Genomic DNA, 24524 nt, shown 5'->3' with positions numbered 1-24524 from the left:
GTAGGTTCGGGGGCTCCCTTGTGCACACAATTTCCATGTGGAATGCATTGACGAGTGGCTCTAGCTGAATGTGAAGTGCCCCCATTACCGCTACTCCGTCTTCCCTAACCTTGATCTCAGCGCCCTCTCCAACCTTCACGCTGACTCTGAGCATCGCTCTGCTAGTGTTTTGACGGCCACACGCTACGTGCACACAAAGCCAGCAGGCCAGAGCTACCTGTTGAGGTTACAGGGCCTGCTACGCACAATCCGAATGGAGAATGCTGGTGGAGGCAATGATGACGCTGGCCTAAAAGCAGTAGAAGATGGACGAGCAGTGTTATCTCAGGGTCCGCCAAGCACGACGGCACCGGTGATGACGGGCGAGACCATGACTTTGTATTATTTGTGGAACCTAATATTGTGTAATAGTTTGATTGAGTTAAATTTTAAATAGACTGTTGTTATTATTTTGTTGGTATTGTGGCTTTCATGATTGATTGTTTCATGAGTGGATTAAATGAATGGATTAGTAGTTTAAATAAATATTTTAAAAAAATAAACATTTTTAGCCTCAATTTGTAACTGAGGCTTGGATTTAGCCTCGGTTGTTGAGAACCAAGGCTGAAATTCTCATGGCTAAAGGCTCTAGCCTCGGTTGTTGAGAACTGAGGTTAAAAATAAATTTAGCTTCAATTGGAGGCAATTGAGGCTAAAATTTGGATTTAGTCTTAGTTGGAAATAATGGAGGCTAAAATTTTGATTTAGCCTCATTTCGAGAAAACTGAAGCTAAAAAGATTATTTTAGCTTCACTTGAAGAACCGGCTATAAAAGTCATTTTAGCCTTAGTTGCTAAAACTGAGGCTAAAACCTTTAGCCACGGGGGTTTCAACCTTGATTTGGATAACTGAGGCAAAACTGAGGCTAAAGGTTTTAGCCTCAGTTTTTTACCTTTTTAGCCTCAGTTTTGAACCGAGGCTAAAGCCCCCTTTTCTTGTAGTGTGTGTGCGTTGCAACCACACCGCCACCCATGCGACCTACCATGATGTATGTATTTTACATCTATGTCCTTCATCTGTTTCACATCCACTCCGCTCATCTATTTTCTGGATCATGGGCTGCCCCTTAGGCCCGTGTGATGTGGCCCCATTGAGATGTATTTGAGGCCCGTGGTTAGGCCATGTCATGATGTATTTGAGGCCCAGTTGCAGGGCCCACTTGTTGTGTATTTAAGGCCTATGTGGTGAGGCCCATGTGATGTATTTGAGGCCCAGGTGCAGGGCCTACTTGTTGTGTATTTGAGGCTTATGTGGTGAGGCCCATGTGATGTATTTGAGGCCTAGGTGCAAGGCCCACATGTTATGTATTTGAGGCCAATGTGGTGAGGCCCATGTGATGTATTTGAGGCCCAGGTGTAGGGCCCACTTGTTATGTATTTGAGGCCCGTGTGGTGAGGCCCATGTGATGTATTTGAGGCCCACGTGCAGGGCCCACTTTTTGTGTATTTGAGGCCCATATGAAGGGGCCCACCTGTTGGTATTTTTTAACCATGTGATGGGGCCCACCTACTTGAATCTGAGGCCCATGGGCAAGGCCCATTGTGATGTATTCGTCGCCTATGGGCAAGGCCCATTGTGATATGTATTAGGCCCATGATGTGTCGCCCACTTAATGTATTCAAGGCCCAGATACATGGCTCATTTAATATATATGAGACCCATTAATGCAGTCCACTTGATGTATCTGAGGCCCATTGATGCGACCCACTTATTGTAATTGAGGCCCATAGGTTGTAGCCCGTGTGATGTATCTGAGGCCCATGTGCAGGACCCACCTGTTGTGTATGTAGCCCTTGTATGAGGCCCATTGCGATGTATATTAGGCCTTTGTGTGAGGCCATGGGCCCACTATACGTTTGGCCCTATGTGGCCCACTTCCTGGGAGCAATGTTGGTTGAATGTTTACATTGATGGGCAATGATGGTTAAATGTCCACATTGTGATCTTCCCTTAGGCATTGTTAAGCTCATTCTCATCATTCTCTAGTGGGTTAACCCAAACGAACGGGCCCGATTGATATTGCTTGGACCATCATCAGCCATCCATCTATGGACCCCGCCTTGTGCCGATTCCGATTGTCGAGGCTGATTGTTGAGACTAATTCCAATTGTCGAGGCCGATTCTAATTGTCAAGGCCGATTATCAGGCTGATTATTGAGGCCAATTTCGATTATCGAGGCCGATTCTGATTGTCGAGGCCGATTCCGATTGTCGAGACCAATTCCAATTATCGAGACCGATTCTGATTGTCGAGGCCGATTCTGATTATCGAGGCCGATTCTAATTGTTGAGGTCGATTTCGATTATCGAGGCCGATTGTATAGGCCGATTATCGGTGCCGATTATCAGTACCGATTATGAGTATGTGACAGCATAGCATCATGTACATGCCCATATGCATCATCTGCATGTTTATTATGAGATGTGGTTGACCATTTCATATGTCATTGATCAGGTTGTTATCAGATTCCCTGATGGGAGGAAATTATCTCACATGAGCACACGGTATGCGAAGGATTGATGCATGACTGGATTGTATGACTCATGCATCTTACATTGTATGTTGTGATTACTATGTGCCCTAGCGACATCAGGGTCGTAGCCTCCACAGGAATATCGTGGATGGCTAGATGGGATACCAAAAATATTTAGTTTTAGCATCTGGGCACTTTGGATGTCATGGGTGAAAGTCCATAAACCTTCGTGGCCAGGAGATGCCCAAACGTCTAGACTAAGTAGATACATGAGCGCCCGAATGCCGAATACCAATAGGCCGCGTCTCCCACTGTATTGTGGTCAGTCGGAAGGCGGTGTGGCCTTATCCACCAGAGTAAGGGGGCTATAAGATAGGATGAGTTTGACCAGCTCCCAAATGGGTCAGTTATCAACGAGTCGGGTAGGCATTGGTATACTACTGACAGGCAGGTAGTGAGGTCTTTTCCACTTGCTGGGCTGCGCGACCGGTTGGGGCGGTAGCCAGCTCGGAGTGTACTAAACCCCGGTGATGATCCCAGAGATGTACAGTACTAATACGTGGACTTGTTGAGTAGAAGTTGCATACTCATTCATCCATTCATTCACTATCCACTTGGGCTGGTAGTGCGCTACTAATTATTGTGTACCTTCGCAATGGCAAGGATTTCGGTTGGGGTGCATGACTAACCTGAGGTCAGGGGTTTACCACATTGAGTCTGACTATTCAAATTTAGGTATGGGACTAGTTTGGAGAGAAGTCTCTTGTGATGGACCTCATAGCCTGCGATACTACGTACTATCAACCCGACTTCACTCCAGCTTAGTCATTTCATTCGCACCGTATATTGCATTGCATTAGCAACATTTATCATTTTGGGTTACTATGTTTCTGCATTTATATGGCTTACATGATGTTGATGGTATTCGTGGTTCATTAGGATTTGCATATTGTATTACATACTTGACATCTGATATTTGGCTCATTATGATCTGCATTCCATACTCTAATATTGTATGACTCATGGACTTACCAGTATATTTTCACTTACTCTAACATCATATGATTCATGATTTTGCCTATATTTTCAACATTGTATGATTATAACATTGCATTTGTGTGCCTGGCACTTATCTTGCGCACACACTTTCACCACCCTCTAAGCTTTCTATAAGCTTATGCACGATATATGCGTGTAGGTGGCATTAGGTCACAGCAGCGTTGAGTTTGGAGCGTGCAGCTGTTCTCTGGAGCTTTGATTTCGATATATGTATTTTCCTTTCAGCATTATATTTAAATGTTTATATTAGTGAATATATGATGATGATGTTGCCTTTGTAATTTGGGAAAACTTATGTTTATGCCTATTACGAGTTAAATGTATGTTGAAAAATCCTCCTTGTAGGATCCCAGGATCGGAATCTGGCGTTTGCACGCCGGGAGCCGAGAATAGGGTATTATGGAGGCTGTCGGCACTGGATTTGACGATCGAAAATTTTGTGAGCCCGGTTTCCGAGTTTGAGGCGTAACAAATTAAGAATAGCTCGGAAGGCTGAGCAGCCAAGCAAGGCTACAGAAGAACCGGCTGAGATCCGAACCATTTTTTGTGGTTCATCCGGTGGAGGGGACTCGAACAGGGCTAGTAAAGCCCATTTCTAAAAATCTGATCCAGAGCACTATGTCCACATGGCCGAGAGGCCAAGGAAAGAGCTTCGAGTCAGCCCTTGCAATCTGACCTTCACAGAAGATAATGCGTGCGGAATTCAACATCCGCATGATGATGCCTTAGTGGTAACTATGGTCATAGCCAATCATAAGGTGTACCGCATCCTGGTCGACACTGGGAGTTCAGATGACATTATCTACTCGGAGGCCTTCGAAAGAATGAAAATTTCAAGGTCACGCCTCAGACCTATGAAGACTCCCTTGCACGGCTTTGCCGGAGAAAGAGTGATCTCTGAAGGAGTCATCTCCCTCCCTTTGACCACGGGAGAAAGACGGCATCAAGTTACTTGTTCACACCCCAAGTGCAGGGTTGTGATGTAGTAATAAACTCGGTAAGACCGAGGTCGAATCCACAGGGACTGAAACCTGTACGTTATCTGAAAATAACCAGATCTAGAACTAGGCTAAGATGAAATTTAAACCAATTGTGATTTGAGGAATAATGGTGAAATATTAATTTAAACTTAAAGAATTCAGAGAAAGTGAACTAGGGATTCAGAGGATCCACTTGTAGAGATCAGGGAGATCTTATGCCTGCTTCATGGATATTATACTGAACTTACTTGATATAGTTTTCAAAAGATGAATTAGGTATGATTCCATCACAAATCCATGCCTAAGAGACAAGGTAAACAACAGAACTTAAACCAATCCATAACCAACCAAAAGATGTATGAGTGTTAGGAAGGATCCCATCATCCACCCATGTCTATGAGACGATGGCGAATAACAAGGTTTCTGAACATCAAAATAAAAGGAAAGGAATTATTCAAGCCATCACAGATCTACTGTAATTTAAATCACAACAAACCATTAATGACTAAAAGAATTTCTTAAATCAAAACAAAGTCAATCAGTTCAGTTCAAATCAAACCTGTAGAAGCTCCCATCACGCCATAAGCTTCACCTCTTAGCCCTAGCTAAGGGATTTAGCCTAACATAATCATAGAAAAAAGAAGAAAAATAAAGAAAAAATACATAAAAATTCCAAACACTTCTCTCTCCGCCTCTCTTTCTCTATCTGACGTCTCCTATTCAAGCATACCCTCTTCTCCACATTTGGAACTCTTTTTATAACTTTTGGAGTGGTGGAAATCGAATTTGGGAAGCTATCGCACGCGCAGCGAAAGCCTTTTCGCAGCCAAGTTCGGGGCTTCATAACTCTCGCGTTTCTTGCATTATTTCTATAAAATCAGCGTCTCTTGGTAGTATTTTTGGCTGGCCTACACGATGGACGGTTCAGATCTGTCATATGATCAAAGATGGTGGGCCACAACTGCCTGGAAAATTTGATTTCGCGGACGTGCGTAACCTTTCGCACGTCCGGCGCTGACGTGATCGGTGGGCCCCACAGAGGTATTTTCAGGGAAATCCACCCCGTCCATTAGATTCAGGATGAAATTTCAGTCAACAATGGGTGGTTTTGAACGTCCATTGACGCGGCCCAGAGAAGAAATCACCTCAAAAATTGTTTTGAATGTCGCAGGACCACCTGTTTGTGGCCTCTGTATCGCGCACGTGTGCTTGCATGGGTCCAAAAGTTCAGCAAGATTTTATAGTAGTCGAGGCCCTCTACACGATGGACGGTTTGGATTGTCCGTACGTATGCTCTGTGGGGCCCACTAGCATCCGTAAAAACGGACAGCGTCCGTCCGTTTTAACGTGAAACGGTAGTTGCCGTATTTGAGAAGGAGACGTGGGTCAGCAGCGCTGACCCGCTTTACGTGGATTCGGTGCGGCTCGCGGCAGTTGTGTACCTTATGTACACGCTGTATATACGGGGCCCACTGTAATGTATATGCAAGATCTGATCCATCCATTTGTTTCCTCATCTTATTTAAACCGCCGAGACCAAAGTTGAGATAGTTCCAGATATCAGGTGGGCCCAGAATCAACGGTTTATGGGCTGATCTGTCAGTTGGGGCACTTCCATAGTGATCCGAGGGCTGAAATTTGATATGTACGGTTAATTTATGGCCCTCAGGCCATGTATGAAGTTTTAATCCAATCAGATGGTGAGAACTATGTGATCTTGCATTTTTCACCAATTTCGGGCCTCTTTAACGTGAATAACTTGATTTCCTCGGATCCCTGGTGTGTAATTCCATCGATCTTGGTCCCCTGGAGTCCGTCCCTTGCCTTGGGTGTCATCAGAGCGTCAAATCCATGGTTTAAGCACCCTTTTTCAGTTCATGCTTGTAAATACACTCTGCATCACAAATACGATTAAATCAGGCTATTAAACGGTATCAATGATTGTAAATCCATGCAATAACTGGGTCTAATATGCAATATTTGACCCTCAACACAACCCCCAACCAGCATTTTGCTAGTCTCGAGCAAAATATGCGAAAAGTAAGTTGAGAATTACAGAACAATTTCTATAAACTCGAATGATTTTCGTAGAATAATCCAGATATAAGAATTCCCAGATTCAAGAATGTTGGATATTACTTTCTCCTAGACTCAAGCGCACGGTAAACTTTCTAATCAAGTTCAAAGTATTATTCCATTAATTAGAAAAAATTCTAATCATTGAGATTTATGAGCATAGAGTATAATCTTAGCTTATCATCAGTAAAATTCACTTCTCTATTTCAGGATATCACTGGTAACCAATAAAAAGATTCATGATAACCAAAACTTGCCTCACAGATCATCTTTTCATTCCTTCAGCTTTTGATTTTTCCATTAAAAGTGACACCAAGAAGGGGAATCAAATCCTCACCTACAGGGAGCAAACCTATGATGAAGACTGTAGACCCAAATTTTTCACATATCATTTATAGGGAATTAAATCTACACCTATAGGGAGCAAACCTATGGTATAGACCATTCGCCCAATCCTTTCAATTTCTCAGGTTGGTTCCTTTCAAGCTTAGTGAGTACCGAGTAAATCCTTCAATATCAAACTGAAACCTTAACGTGAAAGCGAGATGTGACATGTGAGATCATAACTCAATCAATGTTTACAACTTTTAATTTTGGATTAACAATTCAAACTTAACTATGAAATCCAACAGATACTGAATCCAAGCGTCTTAAATTACCAACATCACATATCTTGAAATTCTAAGTGCCCTAGATGGCCGTCAAAATCCCTTCGAATTCACAAGAAAGTCCAGAAAAATTAAAAAAATTTCACAATTTTTGCTCAAGACCAAGAAAATGCTGATTAGGAAACCTAATCTCCCACCCCCAACCTAAAATCTACATTGTCCTCAATGTAAAAAAAAAAAAGCATGCAATGCACATGGGACAACAAAAATATAAGAGGAGTGATGGAAAGATAGTACCTGGATGGAGAATCAAGAGGCTTTCTCAAAAATATCAACGTAAAAGCGAGTTAGCACAAGAGAGAAATCAACAGAAGTAAAATAAAAATAACAAAAATGAAATCCTACCTACACCACTTTCGTAGGTACTCTCGATTGCATTTAGCGTATGCAAGAAGCCTTTAAACCCCTAGGTTGCCCCTAGTGGACGAGTTGTAGTCTCGTGAGGGTTTGCAGTAATGTTACCCACAAACATTGAACTAACTAACTAGGAAAATGAAACAGAAAGAAAAGCTGAATTGGCTCCCAGGAGCGCGAAGTTCACCATCTATCCTAAAACAGAATAAAGGAAACTATCCTATTCCTATGAAAACAGGAAACCTACCTATACCTCCATCAGACTAGGAGATCAATCCTGGTAAATAGGATCAGTCAGAGGTATGGACATGTCCTCTGAATCAAATTTCTCGACAAATGGCTTTAAGCGATGTCCATTTACTTTAAACTCCTTTTTATTGTCCGGATCTCTTATCTCGACGGCCCCATGAGAGTAAGCAGTGATAACAGTAAAAGGGCCGGTCCAACGAGATCGAAGCTTACCCGGAGAGAGATGTAATCGAGAGTTATACAAGAGGACTTTCTGGCCTGGCGTGAATGATTTTCGTAAAATATGTTGGTCATGAAACGCCTTCATCTTGTCCTTACAAATTCTCGAGTTCTCATAAGCGTTGTTCCGGATTTCTTCGAGTTCATTTAACTGAAGTTTGCGTAGCGAGCCAGCGTTGTCCAAATTGAAATTCAAACTTTTGATCGCCCAGTAGGCTCTATGTTCCAACTCCACAAGCAAGTGGCAAGCTTTCCCATAGACAAGTCTAAAGGGAGACATTCCAATAGGGGTTTTAAAAGCAGTACGGTACGCCCATAAAGCATCGGTCAATCGAATTCACCAATCCTTACGGTCAGGGTTAACCGTTTTTTACAAAATGTGTTTGATCTCCCTATTGGAAATCTCAACTTGTCCGCTTGTCTGTGGGTGGTATGGGGTGCTCACCTTATGAGAGATACCGTATTTCTTCATTAAACTCTCAAATGGTCTATTACGAAAGTGTGAGCCCCCATCACTAATGATAGCTCGAGGCGTTCCAAATTGGGAAAGGATGTTTTCTTTCAAGAATTTAATGACCGTGCGATGGTCATTAGTTCGACATGGAATTGCTTCGACCCATTTAGTGACATAGTCAACGGCAAGCAAAATATATAAATTCTCAAAAGATTGGGGGAATGGCCCCATGAAATCGATGCCCTAGCAATCAAATGCCTCGATAATAAGAATGGGGTTCAAAGGCATCATATTTCGACGGGACAACGCTCCCAATTTTTGACAACGCTCACAAGCTTTGCAAAACTCGTGAGTGTCCCTGAACATAGTGGGCCAGTAAAAGCCACACTGTAAAATCTTGGCCGTGGTCTTTTTAGCAGAAAAGTGACCACCACAGGTCTGTGAGTGACAAAAGGAGATGATACTTTGATGCTCATCGTCTGGCACACATCTCCTCAAGATTTGGTCTGGGCAATATTTAAACAAATACGGATCATCCCAGAAAAAGTTACATACCTTGGTGAAAAATTTCTTCTTATCTTGCGCAGTCCAATGTGTCGGTATGGAACCTGTGGCAAGATAATTAGCAATATCAGCGAACTAAGGTGAATGGGAGACTCTGAACAATTGTTCATCGAGGAACATGTCATTGATATGTGTTGTTTCAAGGGAATCAGAGGGATTAAGGCGAGAAAGATGGTCAGCCACTACGTTCTCTACTCCCTTTTTATCTTTTATCTCTAGGTCAAATTCCTGGAGTAGGAGGATCCATCGTATCAGGCGGGGCTTAGCATCATTCTTAGACAGAAGATACTTAAGCGCTATGTGATCAGTGTAAATAATGATCTTGGATCCAATCAAGTAGGACCTAAATTTGTCCAAGGCGAACACTACGGCTAAGAGTTCCTTTTCCGTAGTCGAGTAGTTCACTTGGGCAGGATTTAGAGTCTTACTTGCATAATGAATAACGTAAGGTTTCTTATCTTTTCTCTGGCCTAGAACTGCCCCAAGAGCATAATCAGACGCGTCGCACATAAGTTCAAAAGGAATGCTCCAGTCAGGTGGCTGTATGATGGGTGCACTAGTCAATATGCCCTTAAGCTTAGTGAAAGCTTCCTGACATGGTTCAGTCCACTCGTATGGTGCATCCTTTTGAAGTAGATTACATAGAGGACGAGAGATGGGACTAAAGTCCTTTATGAATCTTCTGTAAAACCCGGCGTGTCCTAGGAAGGATCGCACGTCCCTTATGTTCTTGGGTGGAGGTAGGTTAGAGATAAGATCAATCTTTGCCTTATCCATCTCGATTCCTTTGGATGAAATAATGTGTCCAAGGACAATTCCCTTCTGAACCATGAAATAGTACTTCTCCCAATTAAGTACCAAGTTCTTTTCTTCACATCTCTTCAGCACGCATTTAAGACTTTCCAAGCACTCGCTGAAAGATGGACCAAAGACAGAGAAATCGTCCATGAAGACCTCTAAATATTGCCCCACCATGTCAGAAAATATGCTCATACATCGCTGGAAGGTGGCAGGAGCATTACATAATCCAAACGGCATCCTTCGGTAAGCAAAGGTGTCGTAGGGACATGTAAACGTAGTCTTTTCTTGATCTTCAGGGGCGATCTCTATCTGGTTGTAGCCCGAATACCCGTCAAGGAAACTGTAATAGGAATGACCAGCTAACCTTTCCAAGATCTGATCAATGAAGGGCAAAGGAAAGTGGTCTTTCCTCGTGACGGTATTTAATTTTCAGTAGTCATTGTACATCCTCCAACCAGTAGTGACTCTAGTCGGCACGAGTTCATTATTAGCATTGGCTACGATGGTGATCCCGGACTTCTTAGGAACCACCTGAGTTAGACTCACCCATTGACTATCAGATATAGGGTATATGATACCCACATCCAATAGTTTAAGAACCTCGGCCTTAACCACTTCCTTCATGTTTGGATTTAGTCTACGTTGTGGTTGCCGAGCGGTCTTCGCATTATCCTCAAGATATATGCGGTGAGTACAAATCGAGGGGTCGATTCCCTTGAGGTCCGCGATTGTCCATCCAAGGGCTCCCTTATGCTCCAGGAAAGTAGATATGAGCATACTCTCTTGTTCTTTCTCAAGGTGGACAGAAATCACCACCGGGTATGTCTCATCTTGACCTAAGTATGCATATTTTAAATCAGAGGGCAAAGGTTTTAAGTCAAGCTTCGGTGGCTTGAGGTTAGACGGTAGAGGCACTTCATCAGTTTGGGATAACTCTTCAAATTGTGACCTCCACCGGTTAACTTCAAGTACCGGTACCACATCAAGCATGACACACGTCTCTCTAATTATGTCATCATTGAACTCATGGGAGTGGGCCAGACACGTCTCTAGAGGATCAGAGGATAAGGTAAGGGGTGTCCTGTCATCCACGAAAGTATCGATCATGTTAATATCGTAGATATCGTCATCTTCCTCTATCCGTCTGGCCGTGTTTGAAAAAGATATTCATTTCTAATGTCATATTCCTGAAAGACATACTCATGACACCATTCCTGCAATTGATAATTGTGTTTGAAGTGGCAAGGAATGGGCGACCAAGAATGATGGGAATCTGAGTGCTTGTGTTACCGATGCGTTCGGTATCCAGGATGATGAAATCAACTGGGTAGTAAAATCGATCAACCTGGACCAACACATCCTCAATTATCCCTCTTGGTATACAAACAGAACGATCAGCAAGTTGTAGTGTGGTTAAGGTGGGTTTTAATTCACCTAACCCCAACTGTTTATATACCGAGTAGGGAATAAGATTAACGCTCGCTCCTAAGTCAAGAAGTGCGTGATCAATTCGATGGTCCCCAATTACACATGATATGGATGGGCTACCGGGGTCTTTGAATTTTTGCGGCACATCTTACTTTAGGATGGCACTCACTTTCTCAGTCAGGAAGATTTTCTTTTGAATATTTTGCTGTCTTTTGGTTGTACATAAGTCATTCAGGAATTTGGCATATGAAGGTATTTGTTTCACGGCATCAAGTAGTGGAATGTTGACCTTCACTTGTTTCAACACCTCTAGAATATCCTGAGAGTTAGAGAGCGATTTTGGTGCAACCAACCGTTGGGGAAATGGAGTAACCGGCTTTCCTTGAGGTTCTGGTTCTAACTCTGGTGGGGCATGGCTAGATCCATCTTTTTTATCCACTTCCGGGTCCTTAGGCTTTTCAGCCCTAACTGGAATGGTTTTGTCAATGATCTTTCCACTCCTAAGAGTGGTGATGGATTTAGCTTGCTCCATCTGATTTGAAGAGCTTGGGTCACTAACTTCATATTGCGGTTTAGGATTGGGAAGAGGTTGAGCTGGGAAGCTCCCCTTGTTCCCAATCGTATGTTCAACCTTAAGTCCCTGTATTGCTTTTGTTAGGTCTTGGAAGGCCTGTAGCATACCCTAATTGAAAAGCTCTTGCTTTTAAAAATGTTTCAGAACCGAATCCTCTTGAGGTTTCTCTTGAGTTGGATTTTGATTTAGGTAACCTTGAGGTGTAGCGGTTTGTCCATTCCTCCAACTGAAGTTGGGATGATTTCTCCAGCCAGGATTGTATGTGTTAGAGGTGGGCCCACTGAAAGGTCTTTGGTAATTGCTTACAGCATTGGATTGCTCATTTAATACCTCTTGAAAGGTAGAGATAGTTGGACAGTTTTCAGTAGTATGAATGTTGCAACCACAGATGCTACAAATAATTTCCTTAGCCTTATCCTTCTTAAATTCCATGGCCTCGAGTTTCCTAGTGAGATTAGCTACCTTAGCATTAATATTAACGTCTTCTCTCAGGAGATACATTCCACCCCTTTCCTTGGAATGAGTCGGCCTAGACGTAGTACTAGGTCTAGGAGAGATGTCCCATGTTTGTGTGTTCTCAGCAAGTTTATCAAAGTAATCCCACACTTCATCGACTCCTTTATTCATAAACTCCCCATTACACATCGTCTCGACTAATTGGGGCATGGGAGATGTCAGTCCATCATAGAAAAAGTTCGTGATGCGCCACGTTTCAAAACCATGTTGTGGGCATGAACTGACAAGATCTTTGAACCGCTCCCAACATTGGAAGAATGTTTCATCTTCCCCTTGGGCGAAGTTCATGATCGACTTTCTTAGGGTGTTCGTCTTATGGTATGGGAAAAACTTCTTAATGAACTCCCTTGTCATGTCATTCCATCTGCCAATTGATCGAGGACGTAGTGAATGTAACCACGTCTTGGCTTTCTCTTTCAAAGAAAAGGGAAAGAGTTTCAACCTGACCGTGTCATCAGACACGTTAAGAAAGTATAAGGTAGCTATGATCTCGTCAAATTCTTTTAAATGTAAGTAAGGATTCTCTGACTCAAGCCCATGAAATTTAGTGAGGAGTTGAATCACCCCTGGCTTGATATTCATGTGTCTTTCATTCTCAGGAAAAACCATGCATGAGGGCGTACTCACCCCCGCCGGTTGTAAGTAATCTCGTAAGGTGCGAGGCGGGGGTGCTTGATGCACCTCATTCTCATCCTGGAGATCTTCTACCCTAGGTTGGGGTGGAAGAAGTTGATTTCCAGCCATATCCTCCATTAACTCAGGGGATTTCGAGCGGTGTCTAGTCCTACGATGAACAGTTAACCCCTCAACTAATCCTCCTTCAGTTAAGAGACGTCGAGTGTTGTCACGAGCCCACTTGGGCATGAAACACTCGCAGCCCTCAATCAAATTTTAAACCTAATCCTAAGAAGGGAAATAAAAATCTAAACAGAGAAAGAGGGTTGGAAGGAAGTTACCAAATTGGAGTCCCTAAATTGAAACCTGCAAAATAGAACAAAACAAGTTAGTTTCTAAGAATAGCAAGCCTATAAAATTCCTAAGAAGAGAAATATAGAAATAAAAAGAAATAAGGAAGAATTCCTAAATTAGAAAGTAGAAATTTAGAAAGAGCGTACCAAATTTAGAAATTTCTAATAAGCCTACAAAACAGAAAAGTTAGTTTCTAAACAGAAAGTCTTAAAATAGAAAATTTCTAAAAATAAAATAGGAAACAAAATTAGATTCTAAAAAAGTTAGAATTAGAAACTTACTAAAAAGGAATCCTAATCTAGAAATAGTAAGGAAGAGAGAAATTACCAATTTAGAAACCTATCTCAGAATCCTACAAAATAAGAGAGTTGGGTTAGTTTCTAAAAAAAGGAAAACTATCTAAAAATAGAAAGTTATTTAAATAGAAGATTTCTAAAAAATTAAAGGAAAACCTGGAATTAGAAAATTCTAAAATAAATCCTAAAAATCAGAAAAGTCCTAATATTAAACTAATCCTAAAACCAGTTATCTTCAGGAAACGTAGCCGTCAGTCCCCGGCAACGGTGCCAAAAACTTGTTCACACCCCAAGTGTAGGGTTGTGATGTAGTAATAAACTCGGTAAGACCGAGGTCAAATCCACAGGGACTGAAACCTGTACGTTATCTGAAAATAACCAGATTTAGAACTAGGCTAAGATGAAATTTAAACCAATTGTGATTTGAGGAATAATGGTGAAATATTAATGTAAACTTAAAGAATTCAGAGAAAGTGAACTAGGGATTCAGAGGATCCACTTGTAGAGATCAGGGAGATCTTATGCCTGCTTCATGGATATTATACTGAACTTACTTGATATAGTTTTCAAAAGATGAATTAGGTATGATTCCATCACAAATCCATGCCTAAGAGACAAGGTAAACAACAGAACTTAGACCAATCCATAACCAACCAAAAGATGTATGAGTGTTAGGAAGGATCCCATCATCCACCCATGTCTATGAGACGATGGCGAACAACAGGGTTTCCGAACATCAAAATAAAAGGAAAGGAATTATTCAAGCCATCACAGATCTACTGTAATTTAAATCACAATAAACCACTAATGACTAAAAGAATTTCTTAAATCAAAACAAAGTCAATCAGTTCAGTTCAAATCAAACCTGTAGAAGCTCCCATCACACCACAAGCTTCACCTCTTAGCCCTAGCTAAGGGATTTAGCCTAACATAATCATAGGAAAAAGAAGAAAAATAAAGAAAAAATACATAAAAATTTCAAACACTTCTCTCTCCGCCTCTCTTTCTCTATCTGAAGTCTCCTATTCAAGCATACCCTCTTCTCCACATTTGGAACTCTTTTTATAACTTTTGGAATGGTGGAAATCGGATTTGGGAAGCTATCGCACGCGCAGCGAAAGCCTTTTCGTAGCCAAGTTCGGGGCTTCATAACTCTCGCGTTCCTTGCATTATTTCTGTAAAATCAGCGTCTCTTGGTAGTATTTTGGCTGGCCTACACGATGGACGGTTCAGATCTGCCATATGATCAAAGATGGTGGGCCACAATTGCCTGAAAAATCCGATTTTGCGGACGTGCGTAACCTTTCGCACGTCCAGCGCTGACGTGATCGATGGGCCCCACAGAAGTATTTTCAGGGAAATTCACCTCGTCCATTAGATTCAGGACGAAATTTCAGTCAAGAATGGGTGGTTTTGAACGTCCATTGACGCGGCCCAGAGAAGAAATCACCTCAAAAATCGTTTTGAACGTCGCAGGACCGCCTGTTTGTGGCCTCTGTATCGCGCACGTGTGCTTGCATGGGTCCAAAAGTTCAGCAAGATTTTTTAGTAGTCGAGGCCCTCTATACGATGGACGGTTTGGATTGTCCGTACGTATGCTCTGTGGGGCCCATTAGCGTCCGTAAAAACTGACAGCGTCTGTCCGTTTTAACGTGAAACGGCAGTTGCCGTATTTGAGAAGGAGACGCGGGTCAGCAGCGCTGACCCGCTTTCATGGCCCTCTACAAGATGGACGGATTGGATCATCCATATGTACGTTATGTGGGGCCCACTATAATGTACATGCAAGATTCGATCCATCCATTTGTTTCCTCATCTTATTTAAACCGCCGAGACCAAAGTTGAGACAGTTCCAGATATCAGGTGGGCCCAAAATCAATGGTTTATGGGCTGATCTGTCAGTTGGGGCACTTCCATAGTGATCCGAGGGCTGAAATTTGATATGTACGGTTAATTTATGGCCTTCAGGCCATGTATGAAGTTTTGATCCAATCAGATGGCGAGAACTATGTGATCTTGCATTTTTCACCAATTTTGGGCCTCTTTAACGTGAATAACTTGATTTCCTCAGATCCCTGGTGTGTAATTCCATCGATCTTGGTCCCCTGGAGTCCGTCCCTTGCCTTGGGTGTCATCAGAGCGTCAAATCCATAGTTTAACCACCCTTTTTCAGTTCATGCTTGTAAATACACTCTGCATCACAAATACGATTAAATCAGGCTATTAAACGGTATCAATGATTGTAAATCCATGCAATAACTGGGTCTGATATGTAATATTTGACCCTCAACATTACCCTCCTTATGGACTTCCTTATCGTTAATGTGTCATCGGTGCATAACATCATTGTGGGCAGACCTTCTCTCAATGCAATGAGGGCGGTCGTGTCCACATACCATCTGATGATGAAGTTCCCCGCCGAAGGAGGAACAGGTTATCTCCAAGGTCATCAATGTGAGATTTGGAAGTGTTATGCAATAGTAGTAAAGAAAGGGTCAGTGAAGCAAGCTCTCACGATCAATGTCCTTGATCCCAGGGGACTCACAAAGGACTCATCTGTGGAAGACTTGGAGGCTATGCCGCTCGACGAAGCAGATCCGAGCAAGACTGTTCAGCTCGGAACATCATTGAATTCCAAGCAACGGTATGAGATATTAGCCTTCCTGCAACAACATAGAAACGTCTTCACATGGTCATATGAAGGTATGCTAGGAATCTCACCTGATGTCATGGTTCACAGACTGAATGTGGAGCCAGATCACCGACCTGTGAAACAAAAGAGGAGACCGTTCGACGCTGAACGGTATGAAGCCATAACTGACGAGGTCTTCAAACTGCTCAGCATTGGCTTCATCGAGGGGGTACACTATCCAGATTAGATCGTAAATGTGGTCCTCGTCAAGAAAGCCAATGGGAAATGGTGGGTTTGTGTGGATTACTCGGATCTGAACAAGGCCTGCCCTAAGGATAGCTTTCCCTTACCTCGGATCGATCAGTTGGTAGACAGTACAGTGGGGCACGAACTTTTCTCCTTCTTAGATGCATATTTCGGGTATAACTAGATCGCGATGCATCCCCTAGACAGGTAGAAGACTACTTTTGTCATTGACAAAGGACTCTATTATTACCGAGTCATGCCATTAGGCCTGAAAAATGCTAGGGCCACGTATCAGAGATTGGTGAATCAAATATTCACCAAGCAGATCGGACATACTATGGCGGTTTATGTCGACAATATGCTCGTTAAGAGCACTAACGTGTCCGACCACCTAGAAAATCTCAAAGAAACTTTCTTCATCCTCTGAGAGTATCAGATGAAGCTGAATCCCGCGAAGTATGCCTTCAGAGTTTGCTCTGGCAAATTCCTTGGGTTTCAGGTCAGTTAGAGGGGTATTGAAGTAAATCCTAACAAGATCAAGGCACTCCTCATGTAATGCCCTGAAAATTGGGGATCGTGCATATGCTCGACTCCCAAGTTAATGGGTGTCACCTATACCCAATTTTTATAGTTTTATGATAAATCAGGTTTAAATGCGCAATCTGAAATTTCCTAGAACATGAAGCACAATTACACAAGTCTATTGAAATGAAAGAGATTTATATATATATATACAAGTCCAAAAATATAATGGGTCGCACCAAGCGTTGCCCAACAAAATCACAAAAGAATAGTATGTCCAAAAGAATAAAGCTAAGTCTACTACTCAGCTATCCAACGTCTCATCTACTGAGCCAATGAAGACCCGCTCATCAACTGGAAGTAGGAGAACTCGTCCTCCTCCTCGAGGCTCACATCACTGAGCTCCTCATACTCTACATCACCTGCATTTACAGGTGAGTCTGGTTGGTGTTTTAAAACACCGTCCCAAAGTGGGAGTGAGTGATCAACTCAGTGGGTGCTATTAGTCTTAAGTTATAACAGGCATCAATTATATTATAAATTTAATGAAAAGTAATCATTCATAAACACCTAACTAATCTTATTAATGTGCATGCATGACGGATGATATGATGTATGCCCTCGCCACAACACTCCTTCGAGCGACTACATCTAACGATCGCGTATGACCAACACTCCCTCAGAGCGACCTCGACTGCTGAGTCACCACCCTAACTAGTGCGATGCAATGATCGTGTTAGCCGAGTTCTTAGTTAAGTCCATTCATCCAGCAAGTTGGGGAATCTAATACACCCCACATATCAATACCTCAACTAGTTGCGATGCCAAGGCCCCTCACCGCGCGAGGCCAGGGCACTGCGATCCTTGATCCAGTCAGTTTCCCCATCCCCGATTTCAAGCACATGGGGAGTGCTGAGAACTGGGATCACTTGCGGTCACTATAGGGAGGTTCGTCACCCCAGTGTCCCATTCCACCATGCCCGGCTCACAAGGCGGTGGATCGATTTCAATTTAGTTGTCGATGGACTACAACGGTTGTAGGGTGTTCCAAGTTCCATATATAGGTGAGCAAACAGGGTTAACAAACAAGGTTAGTCAAGAAATAGGTTATACCACACAAGTCAGGCAAGCATATGACAGACGACATCGGGTACAAGCGACCCATGTAGTCTAACTACTATCGCCCACACGCACTCGCCAAAATCTGTACGTTTAGCCTCAAGATAGTCCTACCAGCGGGGCCACCCTCACTTTCCTCATTTTCCTGACCAACCGTAAGGTTGATGGTAATTAATAACATGCCACAAACAAAGTTATGCTCTAATATAAGTGAAAACATGTGTCCATAACTTCCGACATAGAATCTCAATTTCTCTACCAAGCAAAGCAAATAATGAAGTGAACTAAAGGTGTAAGTGTCATATGTAGGTTAGTGAGGAAGTTAAGCACTTCCTAAAACTCTTAGAACCAAAACGCACAAGAATCAATGAATTATACATGCCATAGGACAACATCATATGAGAACTAAACAAAACATACAATTTCATGCAATCCACAAACGAACATCCAAATCCTAAATTTTCTCTAGATTCTCTAAATACATTATCCAAGCAACCAAAATCATTAGACTCATAGTATAATTAGTACTAGGCTACTTAAGGATAATAGTCCGCACCTATGGATCGTTGAAGACTTGAAAATTAAACGACCTAGGAGTGTGGATTTGGGGTCAATCGGCTGGAATCCCTAAAGCAAGCACTTACATGTTAGAACTTCATGCAAAACCCTTCTAATCACAAGGGTTTCAAGGAAAGGGATGAGGGATCATACCTAGACGATCAACGGAACGATTTTTGTGGTTGTGGTGTAAGGTTTTTCTTTAGAGAAGGGATAGGGAGTTGCAAGATTGGGTTCCCTTGGGCCCACCTCGATCTATGGTTCACCCTTGCTCTCACCTTCACTCTCTTTCTTCACTCTCCCTAGCTCTCTCTCTTCTCTCTTTACTCTCTCCCTCTTTCTCTCTTTCTCCCCTTTGAAAATGGAAAATCGTATAGGAAGAGGGGTGCCCTAAATGAGGCCCTTTTATAATGTCAGATTTGGTGCTAATGCCCCCAAGTGTTGGGTTTTTACTATACTAACCTTATGGGAGGGTTTTTCTAACCTCTAGGGCCCACTATAGGGTGTAGGAGTCGATACCTACTGTTGGATAGTTGGCCCTAGTGATGATTTACACACAGACACAATCGACCCGCAATTTGGACGCGCCGATCGATATATATGATTACAAGTCCGTTCAACAGTCACTGATGGTCGATCGGGGCCGTGGCTATACGAATATGAGTAGGAAAATATCCTTACTCCACGGGTAAAGTTTGGTCATAAACTGACGGTTCGAAATCCTCAACTTTGCATAAGAGTTTCTTTAGGATATTTGCACTTCTCATGCACTCGTCCTTCGACTCAAGTTGAGCGGTTCTGGACACTACCTAGGTTCGACTCCCTCGATGGACGTTGAGCCCAGTAAAATGGATATTATTCTATAGTTTTGTAACTAGTGGCCCACCAACGAGCGGTCTAGAGCTTGTTCGGAAAATCGAGGCATTTTTGGAATGAATTAGGTATTGAGATTTCTCGTGGGCGATGATTAGGGTTTGAGTTAACTAAGTTTATAGTGTGGCCTATTTATAACTAGTGAAAGTGGAGATTTGGTCATGATTACTCTAACTCGTTGGTTTTAGGTTAAAAGAGTAATGGGGTTGATTTGGTCTATTATTTAAGATCTGGGCCTTATCTGACTCGGCCCCAGTTAGATATTTAATTTAGTCATGATTATCTTGATTAGTTAGCGATGGGTCGGTTAGATTTGGGTCTGATGTTTTATTTAAACCAACCTGATTTAAATGATTTTAAACTCGCAAGTATATAAATCAGATGTAGATATGGTACGTATTACGAGATCATTCCCACGAGGACTGGTTGTCACAAGTCAAAATTAAAGACTCTTCTTAACTAATCCAACAAATATTTGAGATAGTAATTGAGTAAACTAAACAAAAATCAATGGAAAAATAACCGAGAATAATGAGAAAAATTCAATCAAGGAGAAGACTAGGACTTTCGAATCCACCCCTAATTATCATAAACCTTGTTTTACTTGTTGATTCACCCTAATCCAGATTGATATTAAAATAAATAAAGCACACTCAATGTCCTTGGTCGGACACACAGAATGTATAATTCCTTAAAGCATATGGATCACATCTTTCCATCCATGGTCAGGCATGGAGAGATGTAGATTTCCTGTTTCTTCCTTTATAGAAACTTGTTCATGGTCAGACACAAGCACCTAGAATAGTAATCCAAACAGCGTCCATAACTAGACTTTGGTTGAGCTCTTAGAATGGAGAAGTACAGAACTTCCAATTAAGCACACTAGAGAAAGAAACACATCAATTAAATCAAAATGAAATCAACACATAACAAGGGTTATTCAAGTTAGGGGCTTCATCTCAACGCTAGCTAAGAAATTAAAAATCCATGGAATGTAGCATAGATTCAGAGAAGGAAGATGTAAGTGATGAAGAGAACATCCACATCCACATATTCTGCTTTGCTCTACGTCCAACCAAGCTCTCCCTCTTTCTTCTCTTTTCTTCTCTTTCTCTTCTCTGGATCTCTCCTCTGGATCTCTCAGCCACTCTCTCTCTCTCTCTCTCTCTCTCTCTCTCTCTCTCTCTGTTCTCAGATCCACGTCCAGCCACACACTCCTATCTTCTCTCTTTCTTTCTTCTCTCCAAAACGAACTTCTTCCTTGTATTCCCCTCCTCTCAAACGAGCCTTTTCTTTCTCTTTTATAGTTCTTAGATGCGGTGCAGAGCCGTGTTGGGATGCGTACAAAAAGTCGGTGGAAAGTTCTTTACGCACCAGCGTGCGTAACTTCTTTATGCAACCCAGTTCAGACGCAACACCACTCTTCTTTCCTCGCTTAGTTTCCAAATAAAGACCGTCCCTTAGGACGTTTCCAAGTTATCTTCATGATGGACGGGTCAGATCTTTCATTTGATCAGATATGGTGGGCCAAAACCGCTGCAAAAGTCGGACAGCGTCCGAGCGTGCGAAAACAGGGCATGCGGATTCCTTCCGCTGCGATGCTGGTGAGACCCATTCTCCCATTATTTTGGGAAATCCAATCCGTCCATTGGATAGAGGACGAGATTTCTGTCAGGAATACACAATTTTTACCTCCTTTTGATGAGGTCCACCCGTTATCTTTCTCTGTCGTTCAACTTGCTTTTGAACAGATATATTTCTATAAGCGCTCTCTTTTGAGATTCGGTCACCTACAATTTAGCAATAGAGGTGCTGGGATTCTGGTGGACGGCTTGGATTGTCCGTTTGGACAATGTATGGGGCCCACAACAGTAACCGGTGATGGTGCTGTGCGAACGCTGTAATGGCAATTGCCGTTTTTGCTGAAGACAGTCGGTCAAACCGACTTTGACGGGTTTGAGTGGTCCGGTGCGGCGCGGCTACACATGCTCTCAATGCACACGCCACACATGCGGGGTCCACTACAATGTTTCCTTCAAAATTTAATCTGACCATCTGTTTTGTCTCTTCATATAATGGGTTGAGACCAAATTTGATGCATATCCAGAGACCAGGTGGACCCCACTTAATGAATTAAGGGGCTAATCTGGCCGTTGGGCAACTTCCTCAGTGATTCAATGGCTGAAATTTAATTTGTACGGTTAATTTATGATTCTCATCCCATGTATGGAGTTTCGAGCCAATCGGATGGCGGGAACCATGTGATCTTGCATTCTGCACCAATTTCGGGCCTCTTTAATGTGAATGGCTTGATTTCCTCGGATCCCTGACATGTAAATTCTTCAGTCTTAGTTCTCTGGAGTACGTCCTTTGCTCTGGTGACTTCGGAGTGTCCAATCCATGCTTGTAGTACTCTTTTTCCATCAATGCTCCTGATTTCATCCTGTAACAAAAATATAATTAAAATATTCCATTAAGCATTATCATGTACGTAAAATCATGCAATAATTGGGATCTGACATGTAATATTCGACCCTCATCAGGGTCCTATATGAGTAAATCATAGGGCTACACCTGATATTCAAGTGATCGGGCAGATTTGTTGGCTTCCTATGGTTGATTAATCGGACCTGTGTGGTTCTTAACTGATTTCACCTATGTATAAACTAACATTGAGTGTTAATGGTCATTAAATGATATTATAAGTTAATTAATAAAAAAATTCAAGGATTTTTAAAAATCCAAAACAGTGAAAATTCAGGATGTTACACCTCGACATGAGCTCGCCTCGGACTATTGAAGAGATGTAATGCCTCACTGGACGAGTAGCGGCACTCGGGCGGTTTATATCTAGAGCCACCGACAAATGCCTCCCCTTCTTTCAGAAGTTGAAGGGTCATAAGAAGGCTGAGTGGACATCGAAATGTGAACAAGCCTTCCAGCAGTTGGAGCAATACTTTGGCTCACCGCCCCTACTATCCAAGCCCAAAGAAGGTGAGCCCTTGTTCCTGTATTTCTCAGTCTCGGCCTCAGCCGTCAGCTCGGCATTGATTGAAGAGTTGGTGTGTAAGCAGCACCCCGTATACTATGTGAGTAAAGCAATGGTACCCGCCGAGACAAGGTACCCAGCTCTGGAGAAGTTGACACTCTGTCTCGTTATCTCGGCTCGGAGGTTAAGCGCGTACTTCCAGGCCCATTCCATTATTGTCTTAACCGACTCTCCCCTCAGGCAAGTCCTCCAGAAGCCCGAGGTGTCAAGTCGCCTGACTAAGTGGGCAATCGAACTCGGGGAGTTTGATATCCAGTTCCGATCGAGGACCGCGATTAAGAGCCAAGTTGTAGCCGACTTCATTGCGAAGTTCATTGCTCCAAGCGAAGAAGGGATCAGCATCAAAGTGGAGGCAGCTCCTTCGCCTATTCCTCCAATCAATCAAGAGACTGTGTCAAAGCCGGGATGGATTCTTTACGTATATGAGTCATCCAATGTCAAGCGTGCCGGGGCAGGGATTGTCCTGGTCACGCCTGATTCTACATCTATCCAGTATGTGATCAGACTTGGTTTTAAAGCCTCTAACAATGAAGCGGAGTATGAGGCTCTATTGGCTAGACTTAGGCTGGCGGCCAGTCTTGGAGTCCAGTCCCTTGAGGTACGATACGATTCTCAACTGGTAGTGAATCACATCTCCACCGAATATGAGGCCAAGAAGACTAGGATGGTGGCTTACCTGGCTGAAGCCAGGAAACTGATAAAAAGGTTCTGGAGCTGCACTATCAATCAGATTCCAAGGGCGGAGAATTCTTGGGCCGACACCTTAGCAAAGCTAGCTTCGGCCATGGAAGGTAAGATCCCTCGAGTCATCCCCATGGAGTTCATAGAACATCCGAGCATTGACCAAATAGAGAAGAAAATAACCAACCCGGTAGAGGTCACTCCGAGCTGGATGAACCCAATTTACAATTACCTCACATCTGGTGAGGTCCCCTCGAACAGGTTGGAGGCAAGGCGCCTGAGGGTTAGAGTTGCGCGGTACATAGTCTTAGACGGGATCTTGTACAAGAAAGGGCATTCATAGCCCTACTTCAGGTGTCTCCGACCCGATGAAGCAGACTACACAATTCGGGAGATTCATGAAGGCATCTGGGGAAACCACTCTGGTGGTCGGGCCTTGGCTTTGAAAATACTCCGCTAAGGATATTTTTGGCCAACCATCAGGGAGGATTCGAAAATTAAAACTACGTTTAAAAGTGCAATAGGTGTCAGCGATATGCGACCATGCCAAGGCGACCTGTGGAAGAAATGACTCCCATGAGCGGGCCATGGCCATTCCCCCAATGGGGGATCGACATCATCAAGCCTCTGCCCACTGGGAAAGGGCAGGTCAATTCACTATTGTTGCAGTCAATTACTTCACTAAGTGGGCTAAAGCTGAGCCTGTCGCAAAAATCATAAAGCAGAGTGTGGTTGACTTTGTCTGGAAGAACATCGTCTATCAGTTCGGAATCCCCCACACTATCGTATCCGATAATGAAAGGTAGTTCGATAACGACAAGTTCCGAGGCATGTGTCGAGGACTCAGCATTTCGAACGCGTATTCTTCACCTTGGCATCCGCAATCCAATGGGCAGGTGGAGGCAGTCAACAAAGTCATCAAGCACCATCTTAAAACAAAATTAGAGAAAGCAAAAGGCAACTGGGCTGAGGAGCTCTCATTCGTCCTTTGGGCATATAGGACTACGGCTCAGTTATCCACTAGGGAAACCCCATTTTCACTCTCCTACAGTTCGGAGGCAATGGTGCTAGTCGAGATTGGCCTCCCAACGGCTCGGGTCAGAAGCTATTAGGAGGATCAGAAT

General features: G+C 43.0%; 1 protein-coding gene and 1 non-coding gene across 2 annotated transcripts; both read left to right on the top strand.

Annotated features, from left to right (window-relative positions):
* The first annotated feature begins 12654 nt into the window (after positions 1–12654).
* On the top strand, positions 12655–12761 carry LOC131222180 (small nucleolar RNA R71). Its single transcript, XR_009159887.1, has one exon. It is a non-coding gene; the product is annotated as a small nucleolar RNA R71 (small nucleolar RNA).
* A 3331-nt stretch (positions 12762–16092) lies between these two features.
* On the top strand, positions 16093–23743 carry LOC131219947 (uncharacterized). Its single transcript, XM_058214930.1, has 3 exons — positions 16093–16581; positions 17035–17097; positions 22556–23743. The coding sequence occupies exons 1-3, from the start codon at positions 16093–16095 to the stop codon at positions 23741–23743; spliced, it is 1740 nt and encodes a 579-aa protein (XP_058070913.1).
* The last annotated feature ends 781 nt before the right edge of the window (positions 23744–24524 follow it).

Source organism: Magnolia sinica, chromosome 12, assembly GCF_029962835.1.
Source record: "Magnolia sinica isolate HGM2019 chromosome 12, MsV1, whole genome shotgun sequence".
Lineage (NCBI taxonomy): Eukaryota > Viridiplantae > Streptophyta > Magnoliopsida > Magnoliales > Magnoliaceae > Magnolia > Magnolia sinica.
The sequence above is the reverse complement of the archived record's forward strand: the minus strand, read 5'-3'. Positions and strand labels throughout refer to the sequence as shown.

What these genes read in the sequence shown, in the direction of transcription:
- LOC131219947 (XM_058214930.1), top strand. Translation starts at nt 16,093, where the DNA reads ATGAGGGCGGTCGTGTCCACATACCATCTGATGATGAAGTTCCCCGCC. An exon ending in GCATTGGCTTCATCGAGGGG is followed by an intron (nt 16,582 to 17,034) that starts GTACACTATCCA and finishes TGAGAGTATCAG; the next exon opens with ATGAAGCTGAATCCCGCGAA. An exon ending in GCAAATTCCTTGGGTTTCAG is followed by an intron (nt 17,098 to 22,555) that starts GTCAGTTAGAGG and finishes CCCTTCTTTCAG; the next exon opens with AAGTTGAAGGGTCATAAGAA.